The following is a 17,583-nucleotide window of genomic DNA, read 5'->3' on the forward strand; positions in this document are numbered from 1 at the left end:
CTGTGGTTCTGAACATGGACTGTTCTGTGTTTCTTTATGGTTTGCTGCCTTCATACATACTCATTGTCAACAACTGCCTAAGTATGAACTAAAGGTCAAACACAGATATGCATTTTATTGCAAATGGGCTGCTAAGATGGGGGAATCTGTTTATTGAAAATTTAAATAAAATATTTTAAGTAAAAGAGAGAGAGAGACGCAAAGCATACAGTAAAAATTTAAAAATAGTCCAATATTACTAAGTATCAGCAATTCTGACTGCTGTTTGGAATGTATTCCTGCCCTGAGCAAGATTTCAAATTCCAAGTGAAGGGTATGTGTCACTCTTCTTTAAAAAAAAAAAAAAAAAATTGCATGCATGCTGTGAGATGGATGTGCACAAGTTAAAAAAGAGCATTACATTCAGAGAGTGTAACCAGTAATACTAGATGCACAATTTTGAAATCTTGACTGTGCTTGTTTCCATTTGAAATGTTTCCAGTCTTTTGTCCTACCTGTGGTTCTGACTTTTCTGTCTGTCCTAGCTCATGTCTCCAGCTGGCCCCTGTATTCATCTGAAGAGCAACAGAGTTCGGAGGAACAGAGCTCTACAGGTGAACAGCAGAGTTCGGAGGATTACAGCGATGAACTGGTAGGTAGCACAGTGCTTTGGTAAACATTTCAATTTACCATTGATTAATCTGGAATGTTGAGGGGCAGAAGCTCAATGCAGGAAAACTACCGAGCTTATGTACAAACTGATACTTCCAATGAACCTAGGAAGAAATAAAGGGCTGCCATTGTAGAACTGGCTCTTAGCCAAATATTTGGCACCTTTCTTGAATTTACCCCAGTGTGTCCTGTTTGCACTGTTTCAGAAGAATGCCCGCTGCCTCCTGATAGTCCATGCATACACCCCAAATAGCACAGAAGTTTTGCATAGTGCACACTAGTATCTGCTTGTTTTCATATGTTAACCACGTGCAGTGACATGGGACTTCCCATATGGTTGCAAAGGACAGCCCATGCCTAATAATTAGTAACCCATGCTGTGGTTTGTGACAGTGGTGTTCTCCTTACCTTATATAAGCCATTTGTCAGACACATCTGGAGTTCTGGCACTAATGAGCTCATTATTCAATTAAATTCTGCACACAATGTTTAGTGCTTTTTATAGAATTTGGGGGATATTGTACCAGATTTCTTTGGGACTTTTTTCTTCCTTCCTTTGGGCTTTCAAATTAGTCAGAACAAAAGCTGGGACCGTGAACCATCAGCCTTCACTCACAACTATCCTGGGATTTCTATTCCTATTCTGTGTTATTTCTTAATTCATTGGATGGGGGCACACCAGGACTCTTACTGGAGATAATTATGCATGTGCCCTTTACTTGCCAGCAGCTGTCATGTTCACACAATGGCTGTGCCCCCCCCCCCCCCCCCCAATAACTCTGAACTCTGGGGTCAATATTCAGCCTCCACAAGATGAATTAAAGCCATTGGTGGGCACTGGAAGTAGCCAGGTATAGACGATATTCAGTGCAGAACAAGGATAGCTAGCAAAGTTAGCACAGCTTCTCATGTAGAGTCACTGGCACTAGATAATTTTGGTTCCATCCAGACTCTGTCTCCTCCCCCCCCCCCCCCCCCCCAGACAGTGCTGCAGTGGTCAGCTCAGATGTTCACTGGTGCTCTTTGATAAAGTGCCACTGAATAACTGGGGAGGACCCGGTCAGCATGATTTAACCACATGGAATAGCAAACTGTTTCTACAGCCTCTCTAGTCCTGGGTGAACCTGAAATTGAAGCCAGGTTCTCTGCATGGTGGCCCTCAGCACTGCCAGTTGACCACTGAGCCAGTCTGAATAGATAGTCTTTTTACAGTCAGTGACCAATTGGAATGCACAAAATCCTGCAAAGAATTTGATCTTGCTTTATTCTCTTCCAGATACTTACAGGCCTAGGAAAAAGAAAACGTGTAAGTTATTAAAACCTTTTATTTATTTGTTACATTTGTATCCTACATTTTCCCATCTATTTGCAGGCTCAATGTGGCTTACACAGTACCAAAAAGGCGTTTGCCAATTCCGGTATGAACAAATACAGTAATGTTGCGATAGAATAAGGTTCGTGTGTGCAGACATATTAGGGAATCATCAAGAGGAAGAGAATGGTAGAGAGAAAGTTATTATATGTCCATTACGAGCTTTGGTTTCGTTGTGTTGCAGGGTACAGGCATTTAAGCTGGGTCAGAAGGGTATGCTTTTTGAATAGGTTAGTTTCTGTTTTCTGGCTTCTTGAGTTTTATGACTGTCTCACCATCAGATTCAAGGACAATATATTTCACAGGGACCCCTCTCCTGCCAGCTTTGTCCATGTGTATGTGTGTAGGCTCTGCTGGTTTCTGAAACACAACAACTTCTCATTGAAATCCTATCTGTATAATAAGTAATATTACTCATTATGGGCGGGGTCACCATCTATAGCTCCACCCCATGGTAGCCACACCTACAGTGGCCACACCCCTTATACCAGCCATGGCGCATATAAGCAGTATCGTTGAAAATACTATACCAGTATAAGAGAAAAAAATAACGTGATTTTTTTTCATAAATCATTTCTATAAGCTGTTACAGCTCTAGTATACCCAGTGCAAAATAAGATAGCAGATGTAAATTCTCAAATTGGACATCTTCCAAACAGTAAAAAGGAAATAAAATTATTTTTTTTTTCCTTTGTTGCCTGGTGACTTTGTTTTTCTGATCATGTTGGTTCCAGTCTATGATTCTGCTGCTTTCTATCTGTTCCCTTAACTCCGTTTCCAGGGATTCCTTTCCATTTATTTCTTTACTTTCCTCCTTTCTTCTTCATTTCTTGCCCTATTCATCCATGTGCAGTTTTTCTCCTCTTTTCCCTTTCCCTCACCTTGTCAGTATGTATCTCCTTCCTCTTTCCATCCACGTCCAGCATTTCTCCTCTCTCCTCCCTTCCATCCATGTTCGTCTCACTTCCTCTCTCTTCCCTCCCCTCCATCGATGTTGAGCATTTCAACTCTCTCCCCTCCCTTCCATCCATGTCCAGAATTTCTCCTCTCTCCCCTAAATCCATGTGCATCTACGTCCTCTGTCTTCCCTCCCCTCCATCCATGTTCAGTATTTCTCTCCCTTCCCCTCCAACCGTGTGCATCTTTCCTCTGTCTTTCCTTCCCTCCAACATTTCTCCTCTATTCCCTGCCCTCTACTCCATCCATGGCCAGTATTTCTCCTGTCTCCCTTCCATCCATGTGCATCTCCTTCCTGTCTTCCCTCTCCTCCATCCATGTCCAGCATTTCTCCTGCCCTTCCCTCCATCCATCTCATGACCAGCAACTCTGCTCTCTCTCCCCTGCCCTCCCCTCCCATCCATGTCCCGCGATTCTCCTCTTTCCCCTGCCCTCCCTGTCCAGCGATTCTCCTCTGCCCTCCCCTCCCTGTCCAGTGATTCTCCTCTGCCCTCTCCTCCCATCTATGTCCAGCGATTTCTCCTCTCTCCCCTATCCTCCCCTCCCATTCATGTCCAGTGATTCTCCTCTGCCCTCACCTCCATATCCAGCGAGTCTCCTTTGCCCCCTATCACCTGCCCTCCTTTTAAGCCCCCGTCGAGTTCTAGCACCTCAGCCCCACTTGGCAGCCCTTAGCTCTCCGACAGCCCTGCTTTATGTTCCGCCTGCCCCGTGACGCGTTTAAATCTTTTATTTATTTTTTTACCTGAAGTTGCAACATTAGTGAAAGGACCAGGCTCGCCTCCTCCTGCCTTCCCTTCGTTCCCTCTCAGTGTCCCGCTCTCGTAGAAACAGGAAACTACGTCAGAGGAAGGCGGGACACTGCGAGGGAATGAAGGGAAGACAGGAGGAGGCGAGCCTTGTCCTTTCATTAACACCAGCACTGCGACTTCAGGTTAAAAAAAAATAAAAGATTTAAACACGTCGTGGGCGGCAGGAACAGAAAGCAGGGCTGGGGAGATAAGGGCAGGCAGGTGAGCTGGCCCTAGGAAAAAAAGGTGGCAGTACGCCGTACCGGCGCATACCGGCACAAAAAAAGCATTGAATATTATCATGCAAATACTCTGGCTAAAGCAGAGGTTTGCATGATAATATTACTTATTATACAGGTAGGATTTCAATGAGAAGTTGTTGTATAGCAGAAACCAGCAGAGCTTACAAACTAAGTGGTTCACCTGCAGAGATCCACTTTCAAAATTACATTCAGAGAGGGTACAACAGAGTGGACACCCCAGGAACAGTATAGAATATGAGAAGTGATCTACAAATTAGAAATGTGGGATAATGCTAGCAGTTTAACTTTAATGTGAAGAAATGCAGAGTGATATCTCTTGGGTACAAAAATCCAAAAAAGGGGTATGTAATAGGAGCTGATACGCATGGACCAGGAGAATAACCGCAGGGTGATAATGTCTGAGGAGCACAAGATGGCAAAACAATATGAAAAGGCAGTAGGCAAAGTTAGAAGGATGCTAGGCTGCATAGAAAGAGGCATAACCAGCAAAAGGAAGGTGATAACAGAATAGTTTTAGTCATTGGCGAGGCTCCACTTAGAGTTATCAGAATCAACACCATTTTAGAAAAATTGTGGATGTCAGCATACAGACGTTTTAGGCAAAACTTCTAGAGTCTGTGATGCATTTTATAAGCCCAGGACTAAACATAGAAAGAAGCCTAATGTAAAATCGACATATCTCTACCCCCTGACCAAGACATCCTAAAGATATTCAAAGACATATAGCACATCAACAACGATGTCTCAAAATGTGATAATGTAAGACATCCAAAAAAAAGTGTAACCAATGGTGCCCATGAAGCTGAAAATAGGGTCCACATGAGCTTAGGGTCCACTCTGCCCCCATAGGACAAGTACACAGCCTCTGCCAGGTACCTGGGGTTTATTCAGTGCCTGCAGGAAAAAATGCTGCACTTGTATCCCACATTTCCCCACCTATTCGCAGGCTCAATGTGGCTTACAAAATGTTATGGCAACATGTACACATTATAGGGTAAGAACTTCAAAATATAGATACAGCAATCATATTAACGGAATAATAATTTTACAATTATTACAAATAAGAGTGCATAAGTAAATCATATTGGATTGGAAGTGGATTGAAAGATCAACATAACATAACATAATGATATCAAGACAAGATATAATATTCAGTCGTGAGGATGTAATTAGGATGAACAGATAGGAGGGTTCCTTAATAGTTGTGTCAGAGTTGTGTCTGACTAATGATGTCAGAGTGCAGAGTGGGTACAAAGTACAAAAACAAGGTCAAAAATACAGCAAAAAACACAAAGAGCCTTCAAAAATGGAACACAATTCCTTTAATGATCAATGTTTCAATAAAGATCCGACAGGGGCTGTGTTTCGGAGCACAGCGTCTGCAACACTGGTCAAGTAGCAATCTATTATAAAATGAAAATATAGAGATCAAACTTCTTCCTTATGATATAGAAGGAGTTTAACATGCTCATGAGAAAGAACACTCAGCGTATTAAAAACAATATGTCCATTCGCTCCTTATTTACCTTCAATTGTGTCCCCTTTTTAAAGGCTCAGTAATAATCATAACCACAGATGTTCTCTTTTAATACACTGTTCTTTACCTTTACAGTGTATAGAAGGCAATCATGATCAAGGAGGTGAGAGTGGTAAAGACGACAAACTGCCATCAGAGAGCAGTGAGAATGAAGAGCCATCCAGCGATGAGCATTCCAGCAGCGACTCAGCAGCAGCAGAGAGTGGCGATGGCGACAAGCCTTCCAGCAGCGACTCAGCACCAGCAGAGGGCGGCGATGGCGGCGAGCCTTCCAGCAGCGACTCAGCACCAGCAGAGAGCGGCGATGGCGACGAGCCTTCCAGCAGCGACTCAGCACCGGCAGAGAGCGGCGATGGCGTCGAGCCTTCCAGCAGCGACTCAGCACCAGCAGAGAGCGGCGATGGCGACGAGCCTTCCAGCAGCGACTCAGCACCAGCAGAGAGAGGCGATGGCGACAAGCCTTCCAGCAGTGACTCAGCACCAGCAGAGAGCGGCGATGGCGATGAGCCTTCCAGCAGCGACTCAGCACCAGCAGAGAGCGGCGATGGCGGCGAGCCTTCCAGCAGCGACTCAGCACCAGCAGAGAGCGGCGATAGCGACGAGCCTTTAAGCGACGACTCAGCACCAGCAGAGAGCGGCGATGGCAACGAGCCTTCCAGCAGCAACTCAGCACCAACAGAGGGCGGCGATGGCGGCGATGGCGGTGATGGCGGCGAGCCTTCCAGCAGCGACTCAGCACCAGCAGAGAGCGGCGATGGCGACGAGCCTTCCAGCAGCGACTCAACACCAGCAGAGAGCGGCGATGGCGGCGAGCCTTCCAGCAGTGACTCAGCACCAGCAGAGAGCGGTGATGGTGACGAAGACAAGCCTTCCAGCGGCGACTCAGCACCAGCAGAGGGCGGCGATGGCGGCGAGCCTTCCAGCAGTGACTCAGCACCAGCAGAGAGCGGCGATGGCAACGAGCCTTCAAGCGGTGACTCAGCACCAGCAGAGAGCGGCGATGGCGACGAGCCTTCCAGCAGCGACTCAGCACCAGCAGAGAGCGGCGATGGCGGCGAGCCTTCCAGCAGTGACTCAGCACCAGCAGAGAGCGGCGATGGCGACGAGCCTTCCAGCAGCGACTCAGCACCAGCAGAAAGCGGCGATGGCGGCGAGCTTTCCAGCAGTGACTCAGCACCAGCAGAGAGCGGCGATGGCGACGAGCCTTCCAGCAGCGACTCAGCACCAGCAGAGAGCGGCGATGGCGACGAGCCTTCCAGCAGCGACTCAGCACCAGCAGAGAGCGGCGATGGCGGCGAGCCTTCCAGTAGTGACTCAGCACCAGCAGAGAGCGGCGATGGCGACGAGCCTTCCAGCAGCGACTCAGCACCAGCAGAAAGCGGCGATGGCGGCGAGCCTTCCAGCAGCGACTCAGCACCAGCAGAGAGCAGCGATGGCGGCGACCCTTCCAGCAGTGACTCAGCACCAGCAGAGAGCGGCGATGGCGGCGATGGCGGTGATGGCGGCGAGCCTTCCAGCAGCGACTCAGCACCAGCAGAGAGAGGCGATGGCGACAAGCCTTCCAGCGGCGACTCAGCACCAGCAGAGGGCGGTGATGGCGGCGAGCCTTCCAGCAGCGACTCAGCACCAGCAGAGAGCGGCGATGGCGGCGAGCCTTCCAGCAGCGACTCAGCACCAGCAGAGAGCGGCGATGGCGACGAGCCTTTAAGCGGCGACTCAGCACCAGCAGAGAGCGGCGATGGCAACGAGCCTTCCAGCAGCAACTCAGCACCAACAGAGGGCGGCGATGGCGGCGATGGCGGTGATGGCGGCGAGCCTTCCAGCAGTGACTCAGCACCAGCAGAGAGCAGCGATGGCGGCGACCCTTCCAGCAGTGACTCAGCACCAGCAGAGAGCGGCGATGGCGGCGATGGCGGTGATGGCGGCGAGCCTTCCAGCAGCGACTCAGCACCAGCAGAGAGAGGCGATGGCGACAAGCCTTCCAGCGGCGACTCAGCACCAGCAGAGGGCGGCGATGGCGGCGAGCCTTCCAGCAGCGACTCAGCACCAGCAGAGAGCGGCGATGGCGGCGAGCCTTCCAGCAGCGACTCAGCACCAGCAGAGAGCGGCGATGGCGACGAGCCTTTAAGCGGCGACTCAGCACCAGCAGAGAGCGGCGATGGCAACGAGCCTTCCAGCAGCAACTCAGCACCAACAGAGGGCGGCGATGGCGGCGAGCCTTCCAGCAGTGACTCAGCACCAGCAGAGAGCGGCGATGGCAACGAGCCTTCAAGCGGTGACTCAGCACCAGCAAAGAGCGGCGATGGCGACGAGCCTTCCAGCAGCGACTCAGCACCAGCAGAGAGCGGCGATGGCGGCGAGCCTTCCAGTAGTGACTCAGCACCAGCAGAGAGCGGCGATGGCGACGAGCCTTCCAGCAGCGACTCAGCACCAGCAGAAAGCGGCGATGGCGGCGAGCTTTCCAGCAGTGACTCAGCACCAGCAGAGAGCGGCGATGGCGGCGAGCCTTCCAGCAGCGACTCAGCACCAGCAGAAAGCGGCGATGGCGACGAGCCTTCCAGCAGCGACTCAGCACCAGCAGAGAGCGGCGATGGCGGCGAGCCTTCCAGTAGTGACTCAGCACCAGCAGAGAGCGGCGATGGCGACGAGCCTTCCAGCAGCGACTCAGCACCAGCAGAGAGCGGCGATGGCGGCGAGCCTTCCAGTAGTGACTCAGCACCAGCAGAGAGCGGCGATGGCGACGAGCCTTCCAGCAGCGACTCAGCACCAGCAGAAAGCGGCGATGGCGGCGAGCTTTCCAGCAGTGACTCAGCACCAGCAGAGAGCGGCGATGGCGACGAGCCTTCCAGCAGCGACTCAGCACCAGCAGAAAGCGGCGATGGCGACGTGCCTTCCAGCAGCGACTCAGCACCAGCAGAGAGCGGCGATGGCGGCGAGCCTTCCAGTAGTGACTCAGCACCAGCAGAGAGCGGCGATGGCGACGAGCCTTCCAGCAGTGACTCAGCACCAGCAGAGAGCAGCGATGGCGGCGACCCTTCCAGCAGTGACTCAGCACCAGCAGAGAGCGGCGATGGCGGCGATGGCGGTGATGGCGGCGAGCCTTCCAGCAGCGACTCAGCACCAGCAGAGAGAGGCGATGGCGACAAGCCTTCCAGCGGCGACTCAGCACCAGCAGAGAGCGGCGATGGCGGCGAGCCTTCCAGTAGTGACTCAGCACCAGCAGAGAGCGGCGATGGCGACGAGCCTTCCAGCAGCGACTCAGCACCAGCAGAAAGCGGCGATGGCGGCGAGCCTTCCAGCAGTGACTCAGCACCAGCAGAGAGCAGCGATGGCGGCGACCCTTCCAGCAGTGACTCAGCACCAGCAGAGAGCGGCGATGGCGGCGATGGCGGCGATGGCGGCGATGGCGGCGATGGCGGTGATGGCGGCGAGCCTTCCAGCAGCGACTCAGCACCAGCAGAGAGAGGCGATGGCGACAAGCCTTCCAGCGGCGACTCAGCACCAGCAGAGGGCGGCGATGGCGGCGAGCCTTCCAGCAGCGACTCAGCACCAGCAGAGAGCGGCGATGGCGGCGAGCCTTCCAGCAGCGACTCAGCACCAGCAGAGAGCGGCGATGGCGACGAGCCTTTAAGCGGCGACTCAGCACCAGCAGAGAGCGGCGATGGCAACGAGCCTTCCAGCAGCAACTCAGCACCAACAGAGGGCGGCGATGGCGGCGATGGCGGTGATGGCGGCGAGCCTTCCAGCAGCGACTCAGCACCAGCAGAGAGCGGCGATGGCGACGAGCCTTCCAGCAGCGACTCAACACCAGCAGAGAGCGGCGATGGCGGCGAGCCTTCCAGCAGTGACTCAGCACCAGCAGAGAGCGGTGATGGTGACGAAGACAAGCCTTCCAGCGGCGACTCAGCACCAACAGAGGGCGGCGATGGCGGCGAGCCTTCCAGCAGTGACTCAGCACCAGCAGAGAGCGGCGACGGCAACGAGCCTTCAAGCGGTGACTCAGCACCAGCAAAGAGCGGCGATGGCGACGAGCCTTCCAGCAGCGACTCAGCACCAGCAGAGAGCGGCGATGGCGGCGAGCCTTCCAGTAGTGACTCAGCACCAGCAGAGAGCGGCGATGGCGACGAGCCTTCCAGCAGCGACTCAGCACCAGCAGAAAGCGGCGATGGCGGCGAGCTTTCCAGCAGTGACTCAGCACCAGCAGAGAGCGGCGATGGCGACGAGCCTTCCAGCAGCGACTCAGCACCAGCAGAAAGCGGCGATGGCGACGAGCCTTCCAGCAGCGACTCAGCACCAGCAGAGAGCGGCGATGGCGGCGAGCCTTCCAGCAGTGACTCAGCACCAGCAGAGAGCGGCGATGGCGACGAGCCTTCCAGCAGCGACTCAGCACCAGCAGAGAGCGGCGATGGCGGCGAGCCTTCCAGTAGTGACTCAGCACCAGCAGAGAGCGGCGATGGCGACGAGCCTTCCAGCAGCGACTCAGCACCAGCAGAAAGCGGCGATGGCGGCGAGCTTTCCAGCAGTGACTCAGCACCAGCAGAGAGCGGCGATGGCGGCGAGCCTTCCAGCAGCGACTCAGCACCAGCAGAAAGCGGCGATGGCGACGAGCCTTCCAGCAGCGACTCAGCACCAGCAGAGAGCGGCGATGGCGGCGAGCCTTCCAGTAGTGACTCAGCACCAGCAGAGAGCGGCGATGGCGACGAGCCTTCCAGCAGCGACTCAGCACCAGCAGAAAGCGGCGATGGCGGCGAGCCTTCCAGCAGTGACTCAGCACCAGCAGAGAGCAGCGATGGCGGCGACCCTTCCAGCAGTGACTCAGCACCAGCAGAGAGCGGCGATGGCGGCGATGGCGGTGATGGCGGCGAGCCTTCCAGCAGCGACTCAGCACCAGCAGAGAGAGGCGATGGCGACAAGCCTTCCAGCGGCGACTCAGCACCAGCAGAGGGCGGCGATGGCGGCGAGCCTTCCAGCAGCGACTCAGCACCAGCAGAGAGCGGCGATGGCGGCGAGCCCTCCAGCAGCGACTCAGCACCAGCAGAGAGCGGCGATGGCGACGAGCCTTTAAGCGGCGACTCAGCACCAGCAGAGAGCGGCGATGGCAACGAGCCTTCCAGCAGCAACTCAGCACCAACAGAGGGCGGCGATGGCGGCGATGGCGGCGATGGCGGTGATGGCGGCGAGCCTTCCAGCAGCAACTCAGCACCAGCAGAGAGCGGCGATGGCGACGAGCCTTCCAGCAGCGACTCAACACCAGCAGAGAGCGGCGATGGCGGCGAGCCTTCCAGCAGTGACTCAGCACCAGCAGAGAGCGGTGATGGTGACGAAGACAAGCCTTCCAGCGGCGACTCAGCACCAACAGAGGGCGGCGATGGCGGCGAGCCTTCCAGCAGCGACTCAGCACCAGCAGAGAGCGGCGATGGCAACGAGCCTTCCAGCAGCGACTCAGCACCAGCAGAGAGCGGCGATGGCGGCGAGCCTTCCAGTAGTGACTCAGCACCAGCAGAGAGCGGCGATGGCGACGAGCCTTCCAGCAGCGACTCAGCACCAGCAGAAAGCGGCGATGGCGGCGAGCTTTCCAGCAGTGACTCAGCACCAGCAGAGAGCGGCGATGGCGACGAGCCTTCCAGCAGCGACTCAGCACCAGCAGAAAGCGGCGATGGCGACGAGCCTTCCAGCAGCGACTCAGCACCAGCAGAGAGCGGCGATGGCGGCGAGCCTTCCAGTAGTGACTCAGCACCAGCAGAGAGCGGCAATGGCGACGAGCCTTCCAGCAGCGACTCAGCACCAGCAGAAAGCGGCGATGGCGGCGAGCCTTCCAGCAGTGACTCAGCACCAGCAGAGAGCAGCGATGGCGGCGACCCTTCCAGCAGTGACTCAGCACCAGCAGAGAGCGGCGATGGCGGCGATGGCGGTGATGGCGGCGAGCCTTCCAGCAGCGACTCAGCACCAGCAGAGAGAGGCGATGGCGACAAGCCTTCCAGCGGCGACTCAGCACCAGCAGAGGGCGGCGATGGCGGCGAGCCTTCCAGCAGCGACTCAGCACCAGCAGAGAGCGGCGATGGCGGCGAGCCTTCCAGCAGCGACTCAGCACCAGCAGAGAGCGGCGATGGCGGCGAGCCTTCCAGCAGCGACTCAGCACCAGCAGAGAGCGGCGATGGCGGCGAGCCTTCCAGCAGGGACTCAGCACCAGCAGAGAGCGGCGATGGCGGCGATGGCGGTGATGGCGGCGAGCCTTCCAGCAGCGACTCAGCACCAGCAGAGAGAGGCGATGGCGACAAGCCTTCCAGCGGCGACTCAGCACCAGCAGAGGGCGGCGATGGCGGCGAGCCTTCCAGCAGCGACTCAGCACCAGCAGAGAGCGGCGATGGCGGCGAGCCTTCCAGCAGCGACTCAGCACCAGCAGAGAGCGGCGATGGCGACGAGCCTTTAAGCGGCGACTCAGCACCAGCAGAGAGCGGCGATGGCAACGAGCCTTCCAGCAGCAACTCAGCACCAACAGAGGGCGGCGATGGCGGCGATGGCGGCGATGGCGGTGATGGCGGCGAGCCTTCCAGCAGCAACTCAGCACCAGCAGAGAGCGGCGATGGCGACGAGCCTTCCAGCAGCGACTCAACACCAGCAGAAAGCGGCGATGGCGGCGAGCCTTCCAGCAGTGACTCAGCACCAGCAGAGAGCAGCGATGGCGGCGAGCCTTCCAGCAGTGACTCAGCACCAGCAGAGAGCAGCGATGGCGGCGACCCTTCCAGTAGTGACTCAGCACCAGCAGAGAGCGGCGATGGCGACGAGCCTTCCAGCAGCGACTCAGCACCAGCAGAAAGCGGCGATGGCGGCGAGCCTTCCAGCAGTGACTCAGCACCAGCAGAGAGCAGCGATGGCGGCGACCCTTCCAGCAGTGACTCAGCACCAGCAGAGAGCGGCGATGGCGGCGATGGCGGTGATGGCGGCGAGCCTTCCAGCAGCGACTCAGCACCAGCAGAGAGAGGCGATGGCGACAAGCCTTCCAGCGGCGACGCAGCACCAGCAGAGGGCGGCGATGGCGGCGAGCCTTCCAGCAGCGACTCAGCACCAGCAGAGAGCGGCGATGGCGACGAGCCTTCCAGCGGCGACTCAGCACCAGCAGAGAGCGGCGATGGCGACGAGCCTTTAAGCGGCGACTCAGCACCAGCAGAGAGCGGCGATGGCAACGAGCCTTCCAGCAGCAACTCAGCACCAACAGAGGGCGGCGATGGCGGCGATGGCGGCGATGGCGGTGATGGCGGCGAGCCTTCCAGCAGCAACTCAGCACCAGCAGAGAGCGGCGATGGCGACGAGCCTTCCAGCAGCGACTCAACACCAGCAGAGAGCGGCGATGGCGGCGAGCCTTCCAGCAGTGACTCAGCACCAGCAGAGAGCGGTGATGGCGACGAAGACAAGCCTTCCAGCGGCGACTCAGCACCAACAGAGGGCGGCGATGGCGGCGAGCCTTCCAGCAGTGACTCAGCACCAGCAGAGAGCGGCGATGGCAACGAGCCTTCCAGCAGCGACTCAGCACCAGCAGAGAGCGGCGATGGCGGCGAGCCTTCCAGTAGTGACTCAGCACCAGCAGAGAGCGGCGATGGCGACGAGCCTTCCAGCCGCGACTCAGCACCAGCAGAAAGCGGCGATGGCGGCGAGCTTTCCAGCAGTGACTCAGCACCAGCAGAGAGCGGCGATGGCGACGAGCCTTCCAGCAGCGACTCAGCACCAGCAGAAAGCGGCGATGGCGACGAGCCTTCCAGCAGCGACTCAGCACCAGCAGAGAGCGGCGATGGCGGCGAGCCTTCCAGTAGTGACTCAGCACCAGCAGAGAGCGGCAATGGCGACGAGCCTTCCAGCAGCGACTCAGCACCAGCAGAAAGCGGCGAGGGCGGCGAGCCTTCCAGCAGTGACTCAGCACCAGCAGAGAGCAGCGATGGCGGCGACCCTTCCAGCAGTGACTCAGCACCAGCAGAGAGCGGCGATGGCGGCGATGGCGGTGATGGCGGCGAGCCTTCCAGCAGCGACTCAGCACCAGCAGAGAGAGGCGATGGCGACAAGCCTTCCAGCGGCGACTCAGCACCAGCAGAGGGCGGCGATGGCGGCGAGCCTTCCAGCAGCGACTCAGCACCAGCAGAGAGCGGCGATGGCGGCGAGCCTTCCAGCAGCGACTCAGCACCAGCAGAGAGCGGCGATGGCGGCGAGCCTTCCAGCAGCGAGTCAGCACCAGCAGAGAGCGGCGATGGCGGCGAGCCTTCCAGCAGTGACTCAGCACCAGCAGAGAGCGGCGATGGCGGCGATGGCGGTGATGGCGGCGAGCCTTCCAGCAGCGACTCAGCACCAGCAGAGAGAGGCGATGGCGACAAGCCTTCCAGCGGCGACTCAGCACCAACAGAGGGCGGCGATGGCGGCGAGCCTTCCAGCAGTGACTCAGCACCAGCAGAGAGCGGCGATGGCGGCGAGCCTTCCAGCAGCGACTCAGCACCAGCAGAGAGCGGCGATGGCGGCGAGCCTTCCAGCAGCGACTCAGCACCAGCAGAGAGCGGCGATGGCGACGAGCCTTCCAGCAGCGACTCAGCACCAGCAGAGAGCGGCGATGGCGGCGAGCCTTCCAGCAGCGACTCAGCACCAGCAGAGAGCGGCGATGGCGGCGAGCCTTCCAGCAGCGACTCAGCACCAGCAGAGAGCGGCGATGGCGGCGAGCCTTCCAGCAGCGACTCAGCACCAGCAGAGAGCGGCGATGGCGACGAGCCTTCCAGCAGCGACTCAGCACCAGCAGAGAGCGGCGATGGCGGCGAGCCTTCCAGCAGCGACTCAGCACCAGCAGAGAGCAGCGATGGCGACGAGCCTTCCAGCAGTGATTCAGCACCAGCAGAGAGCGGCGATGGCGACGAGCCTTCCAGCAGCGACTCAGCACCAGCAGAAAGCGGCGATGGCGATGAGCCTTCCAGCAGCGACTCAGCACCAGCAGAGAGCGGCGATGGCGGCGAGCCTTCCAGTAGTGACTCAGCACCAGCAGAGAGCGGCGATGGCAACGAGCCTTCCAGCAGCGACTCAGCACCAGCAGAGAGCGGCGATGGCGGCGAGCCTTCCAGCAGTGACTCAGCACCAGCAGAGAGCAGCGATGGCGGCGACCCTTCCAGCAGTGACTCAGCACCAGCAGAGAGCGGCGATGGCGGCGATGGCGGTGATGGCGGCGAGCCTTCCAGCAGCGACTCAGCACCAGCAGAGAGAGGCGATGGCGACAAGCCTTCCAGCGGCGACTCAGCACCAGCAGAGGGCGGCGATGGCGGTGAGCCTTCCAGCAGCGACTCAGCACCAGCAGAGAGCGGCGATGGCGGCGAGCCTTCCAGCAGCGACTCAGCACCAGCAGAGAGCGGCGATGGCGACGAGCCTTTAAGCGGCGACTCAGCACCAGCAGAGAGCGGCGATGGCAACGAGCCTTCCAGCAGCAACTCAGCACCAACAGAGGGCGGCGATGGCGGCGATGGCGGCGATGGCGGTGATGGCGGCGAGCCTTCCAGCAGCGACTCAGCACCAGCAGAGAGCGGCGATGGCGACGAGCCTTCCAGCAGCGACTCAACACCAGCAGAGAGCGGCGATGGCGGCGAGCCTTCCAGCAGTGACTCAGCACCAGCAGAGAGCGGTGATGGTGACGAAGACAAGCCTTCCAGCGGCGACTCAGCACCAACAGAGGGCGGCGATGGCGGCGAGCCTTCCAGCAGTGACTCAGCACCAGCAGAGAGCGGCGATGGCAACGAGCCTTCAAGCGGTGACTCAGCACCAGCAGAGAGCGGCGATGGCGACGAGCCTTCCAGCAGCGACTCAGCACCAGCAGAGAGCGGCGATGGCGGCGAGCCTTCCAGTAGTGACTCAGCACCAGCAGAGAGCGGCGATGGCGACGAGCCTTCCAGCAGCGACTCAGCACCAGCAGAAAGCGGCGATGGCGGCGAGCTTTCCAGCAGTGACTCAGCACCAGCAGAGAGCGGCGATGGCGACGAGCCTTCCAGCAGCGACTCAGCACCAGCAGAAAGCGGCGATGGCGACGAGCCTTCCAGCAGCGACTCAGCACCAGCAGAGAGCGGCGATGGCGGCGAGCCTTCCAGCAGCGACTCAGCACCAGCAGAGAGCGGCGATGGCGACGAGCCTTCCAGCAGCGACTCAGCACCAGCAGAGAGCGGCGATGGCGGCGAGCCTTCCAGTAGTGACTCAGCACCAGCAGAGAGCGGCGATGGCGACGAGCCTTCCAGCAGCGACTCAGCACCAGCAGAAAGCGGCGATGGCGGCGAGCTTTCCAGCAGTGACTCAGCACCAGCAGAGAGCGGCGATGGCGACGAGCCTTCCAGCAGCGACTCAGCACCAGCAGAAAGCGGCGATGGCGACGAGCCTTCCAGCAGCGACTCAGCACCAGCAGAGAGCGGCGATGGCGGCGAGCCTTCCAGTAGTGACTCAGCACCAGCAGAGAGCGGCGATGGCGACGAGCCTTCCAGCAGCGACTCAGCACCAGCAGAAAGCGGCGATGGCGGCGAGCCTTCCAGCAGTGACTCAGCACCAGCAGAGAGCAGCGATGGCGGCGACCCTTCCAGCAGTGACTCAGCACCAGCAGAGAGCGGCGATGGCGGCGATGGCGGTGATGGCGGCGAGCCTTCCAGCAGCGACTCAGCACCAGCAGAGAGAGGCGATGGCGACGAGCCTTCCAGCGGCGACTCAGCACCAGCAGAGGGCGGCGATGGCGGCGAGCCTTCCAGCAGCGACTCAGCACCAGCAGAGAGCGGCGATGGCGGCGAGCCTTCCAGCAGCGACCCAGCACCAGCAGAGAGCGGCGATGGCGACGAGCCTTTAAGCGGCGACTCAGCACCAGCAGAGAGCGGCGATGGCAACGAGCCTTCCAGCAGCAACTCAGCACCAACAGAGGGCGGCGATGGCGGCGATGGCGGCGATGGCGGTGATGGCGGCGAGCCTTCCAGCAGCGACTCAGCACCAGCAGAGAGCGGCGATGGCGACGAGCCTTCCAGCAGCGACTCAACACCAGCAGAGAGCGGCGATGGCGGCGAGCCTTCCAGCAGTGACTCAGCACCAGCAGAGAGCGGTGATGGTGACGAAGACAAGCCTTCCAGCGGCGACTCAGCACCAACAGAGGGCGGCGATGGCGGCGAGCCTTCCAGCAGTGACTCAGCACCAGCAGAGAGCGGCGATGGCGACGAGCCTTCAAGCGGTGACTCAGCACCAGCAGAGAGCGGCGATGGCGACGAGCCTTCCAGCAGCGACTCAGCACCAGCAGAGAGCGGCGATGGCGGCGAGCCTTCCAGTAGTGACTCAGCACCAGCAGAGAGCGGCGATGGCGACGAGCCTTCCAGCAGCGACTCAGCACCAGCAGAAAGCGGCGATGGCGGCGAGCTTTCCAGCAGTGACTCAGCACCAGCAGAGAGCGGCGATGGCGACGAGCCTTCCAGCAGCGACTCAGCACCAGCAGAAAGCGGCGATGGCGACGAGCCTTCCAGCAGCGACTCAGCACCAGCAGAGAGCGGCGATGGCGGCGAGCCTTCCAGTAGTGACTCAGCACCAGCAGAGAGCGGCGATGGCGACGAGCCTTCCAGCAGCGACTCAGCACCAGCAGAAAGCGGCGATGGCGGCGAGCCTTCCAGCAGTGACTCAGCACCAGCAGAGAGCAGCGATGGCGGCGAGCCTTCCAGCAGTGACTCAGCACCAGCAGAGAGCGGCGATGGCGGCGATGGCGGTGATGGCGGCGAGCCTTCCAGCAGCGACTCAGCACCAGCAGAGAGAGGCGATGGCGACAAGCCTTCCAGCGGCGACTCAGCACCAGCAGAGGGCGTCGATGGCGGCGAGCCTTCCAGCAGCGACTCAGCACCAGCAGAGAGCGGCGATGGCGGCGAGCCTTCCAGCAGCGACTCAGCACCAGCAGAGAGCGGCGATGGCGGCGAGCCTTCCAGCAGCGAGTCAGCACCAGCAGAGAGCGGCGATGGCGGCGAGCCTTCCAGCAGGGACTCAGCACCAGCA

At 58.5% G+C, this 17,583-nt stretch overlaps 1 protein-coding gene across 1 annotated transcript in view; it reads left to right on the plus strand.

Moving 5' to 3' along the window:
• The window catches only part of LOC115476861 (uncharacterized PE-PGRS family protein PE_PGRS54-like), a 75,755-nt gene that overhangs the window by 13,187 nt on the left and 44,985 nt on the right, over positions 1-17,583 (plus strand). Inside the window, exons 2-9 of the mRNA XM_030213435.1 lie at positions 525-631; positions 1,928-1,957; positions 5,647-5,824; positions 7,301-7,906; positions 8,933-9,498; positions 10,708-10,941; positions 12,073-12,099; positions 12,598-13,714. Coding sequence (XP_030069295.1) covers positions 525-631; positions 1,928-1,957; positions 5,647-5,824; positions 7,301-7,906; positions 8,933-9,498; positions 10,708-10,941; positions 12,073-12,099; positions 12,598-13,714 — 2,865 coding nt within the window. The remainder of the gene's footprint in view (positions 1-524; positions 632-1,927; positions 1,958-5,646; positions 5,825-7,300; positions 7,907-8,932; positions 9,499-10,707; positions 10,942-12,072; positions 12,100-12,597; positions 13,715-17,583) is intronic.

This window comes from Microcaecilia unicolor, chromosome 8 (assembly GCF_901765095.1).
Source record: "Microcaecilia unicolor chromosome 8, aMicUni1.1, whole genome shotgun sequence".
NCBI classification, from domain to species: Eukaryota; Metazoa; Chordata; class Amphibia; order Gymnophiona; family Siphonopidae; genus Microcaecilia; species Microcaecilia unicolor.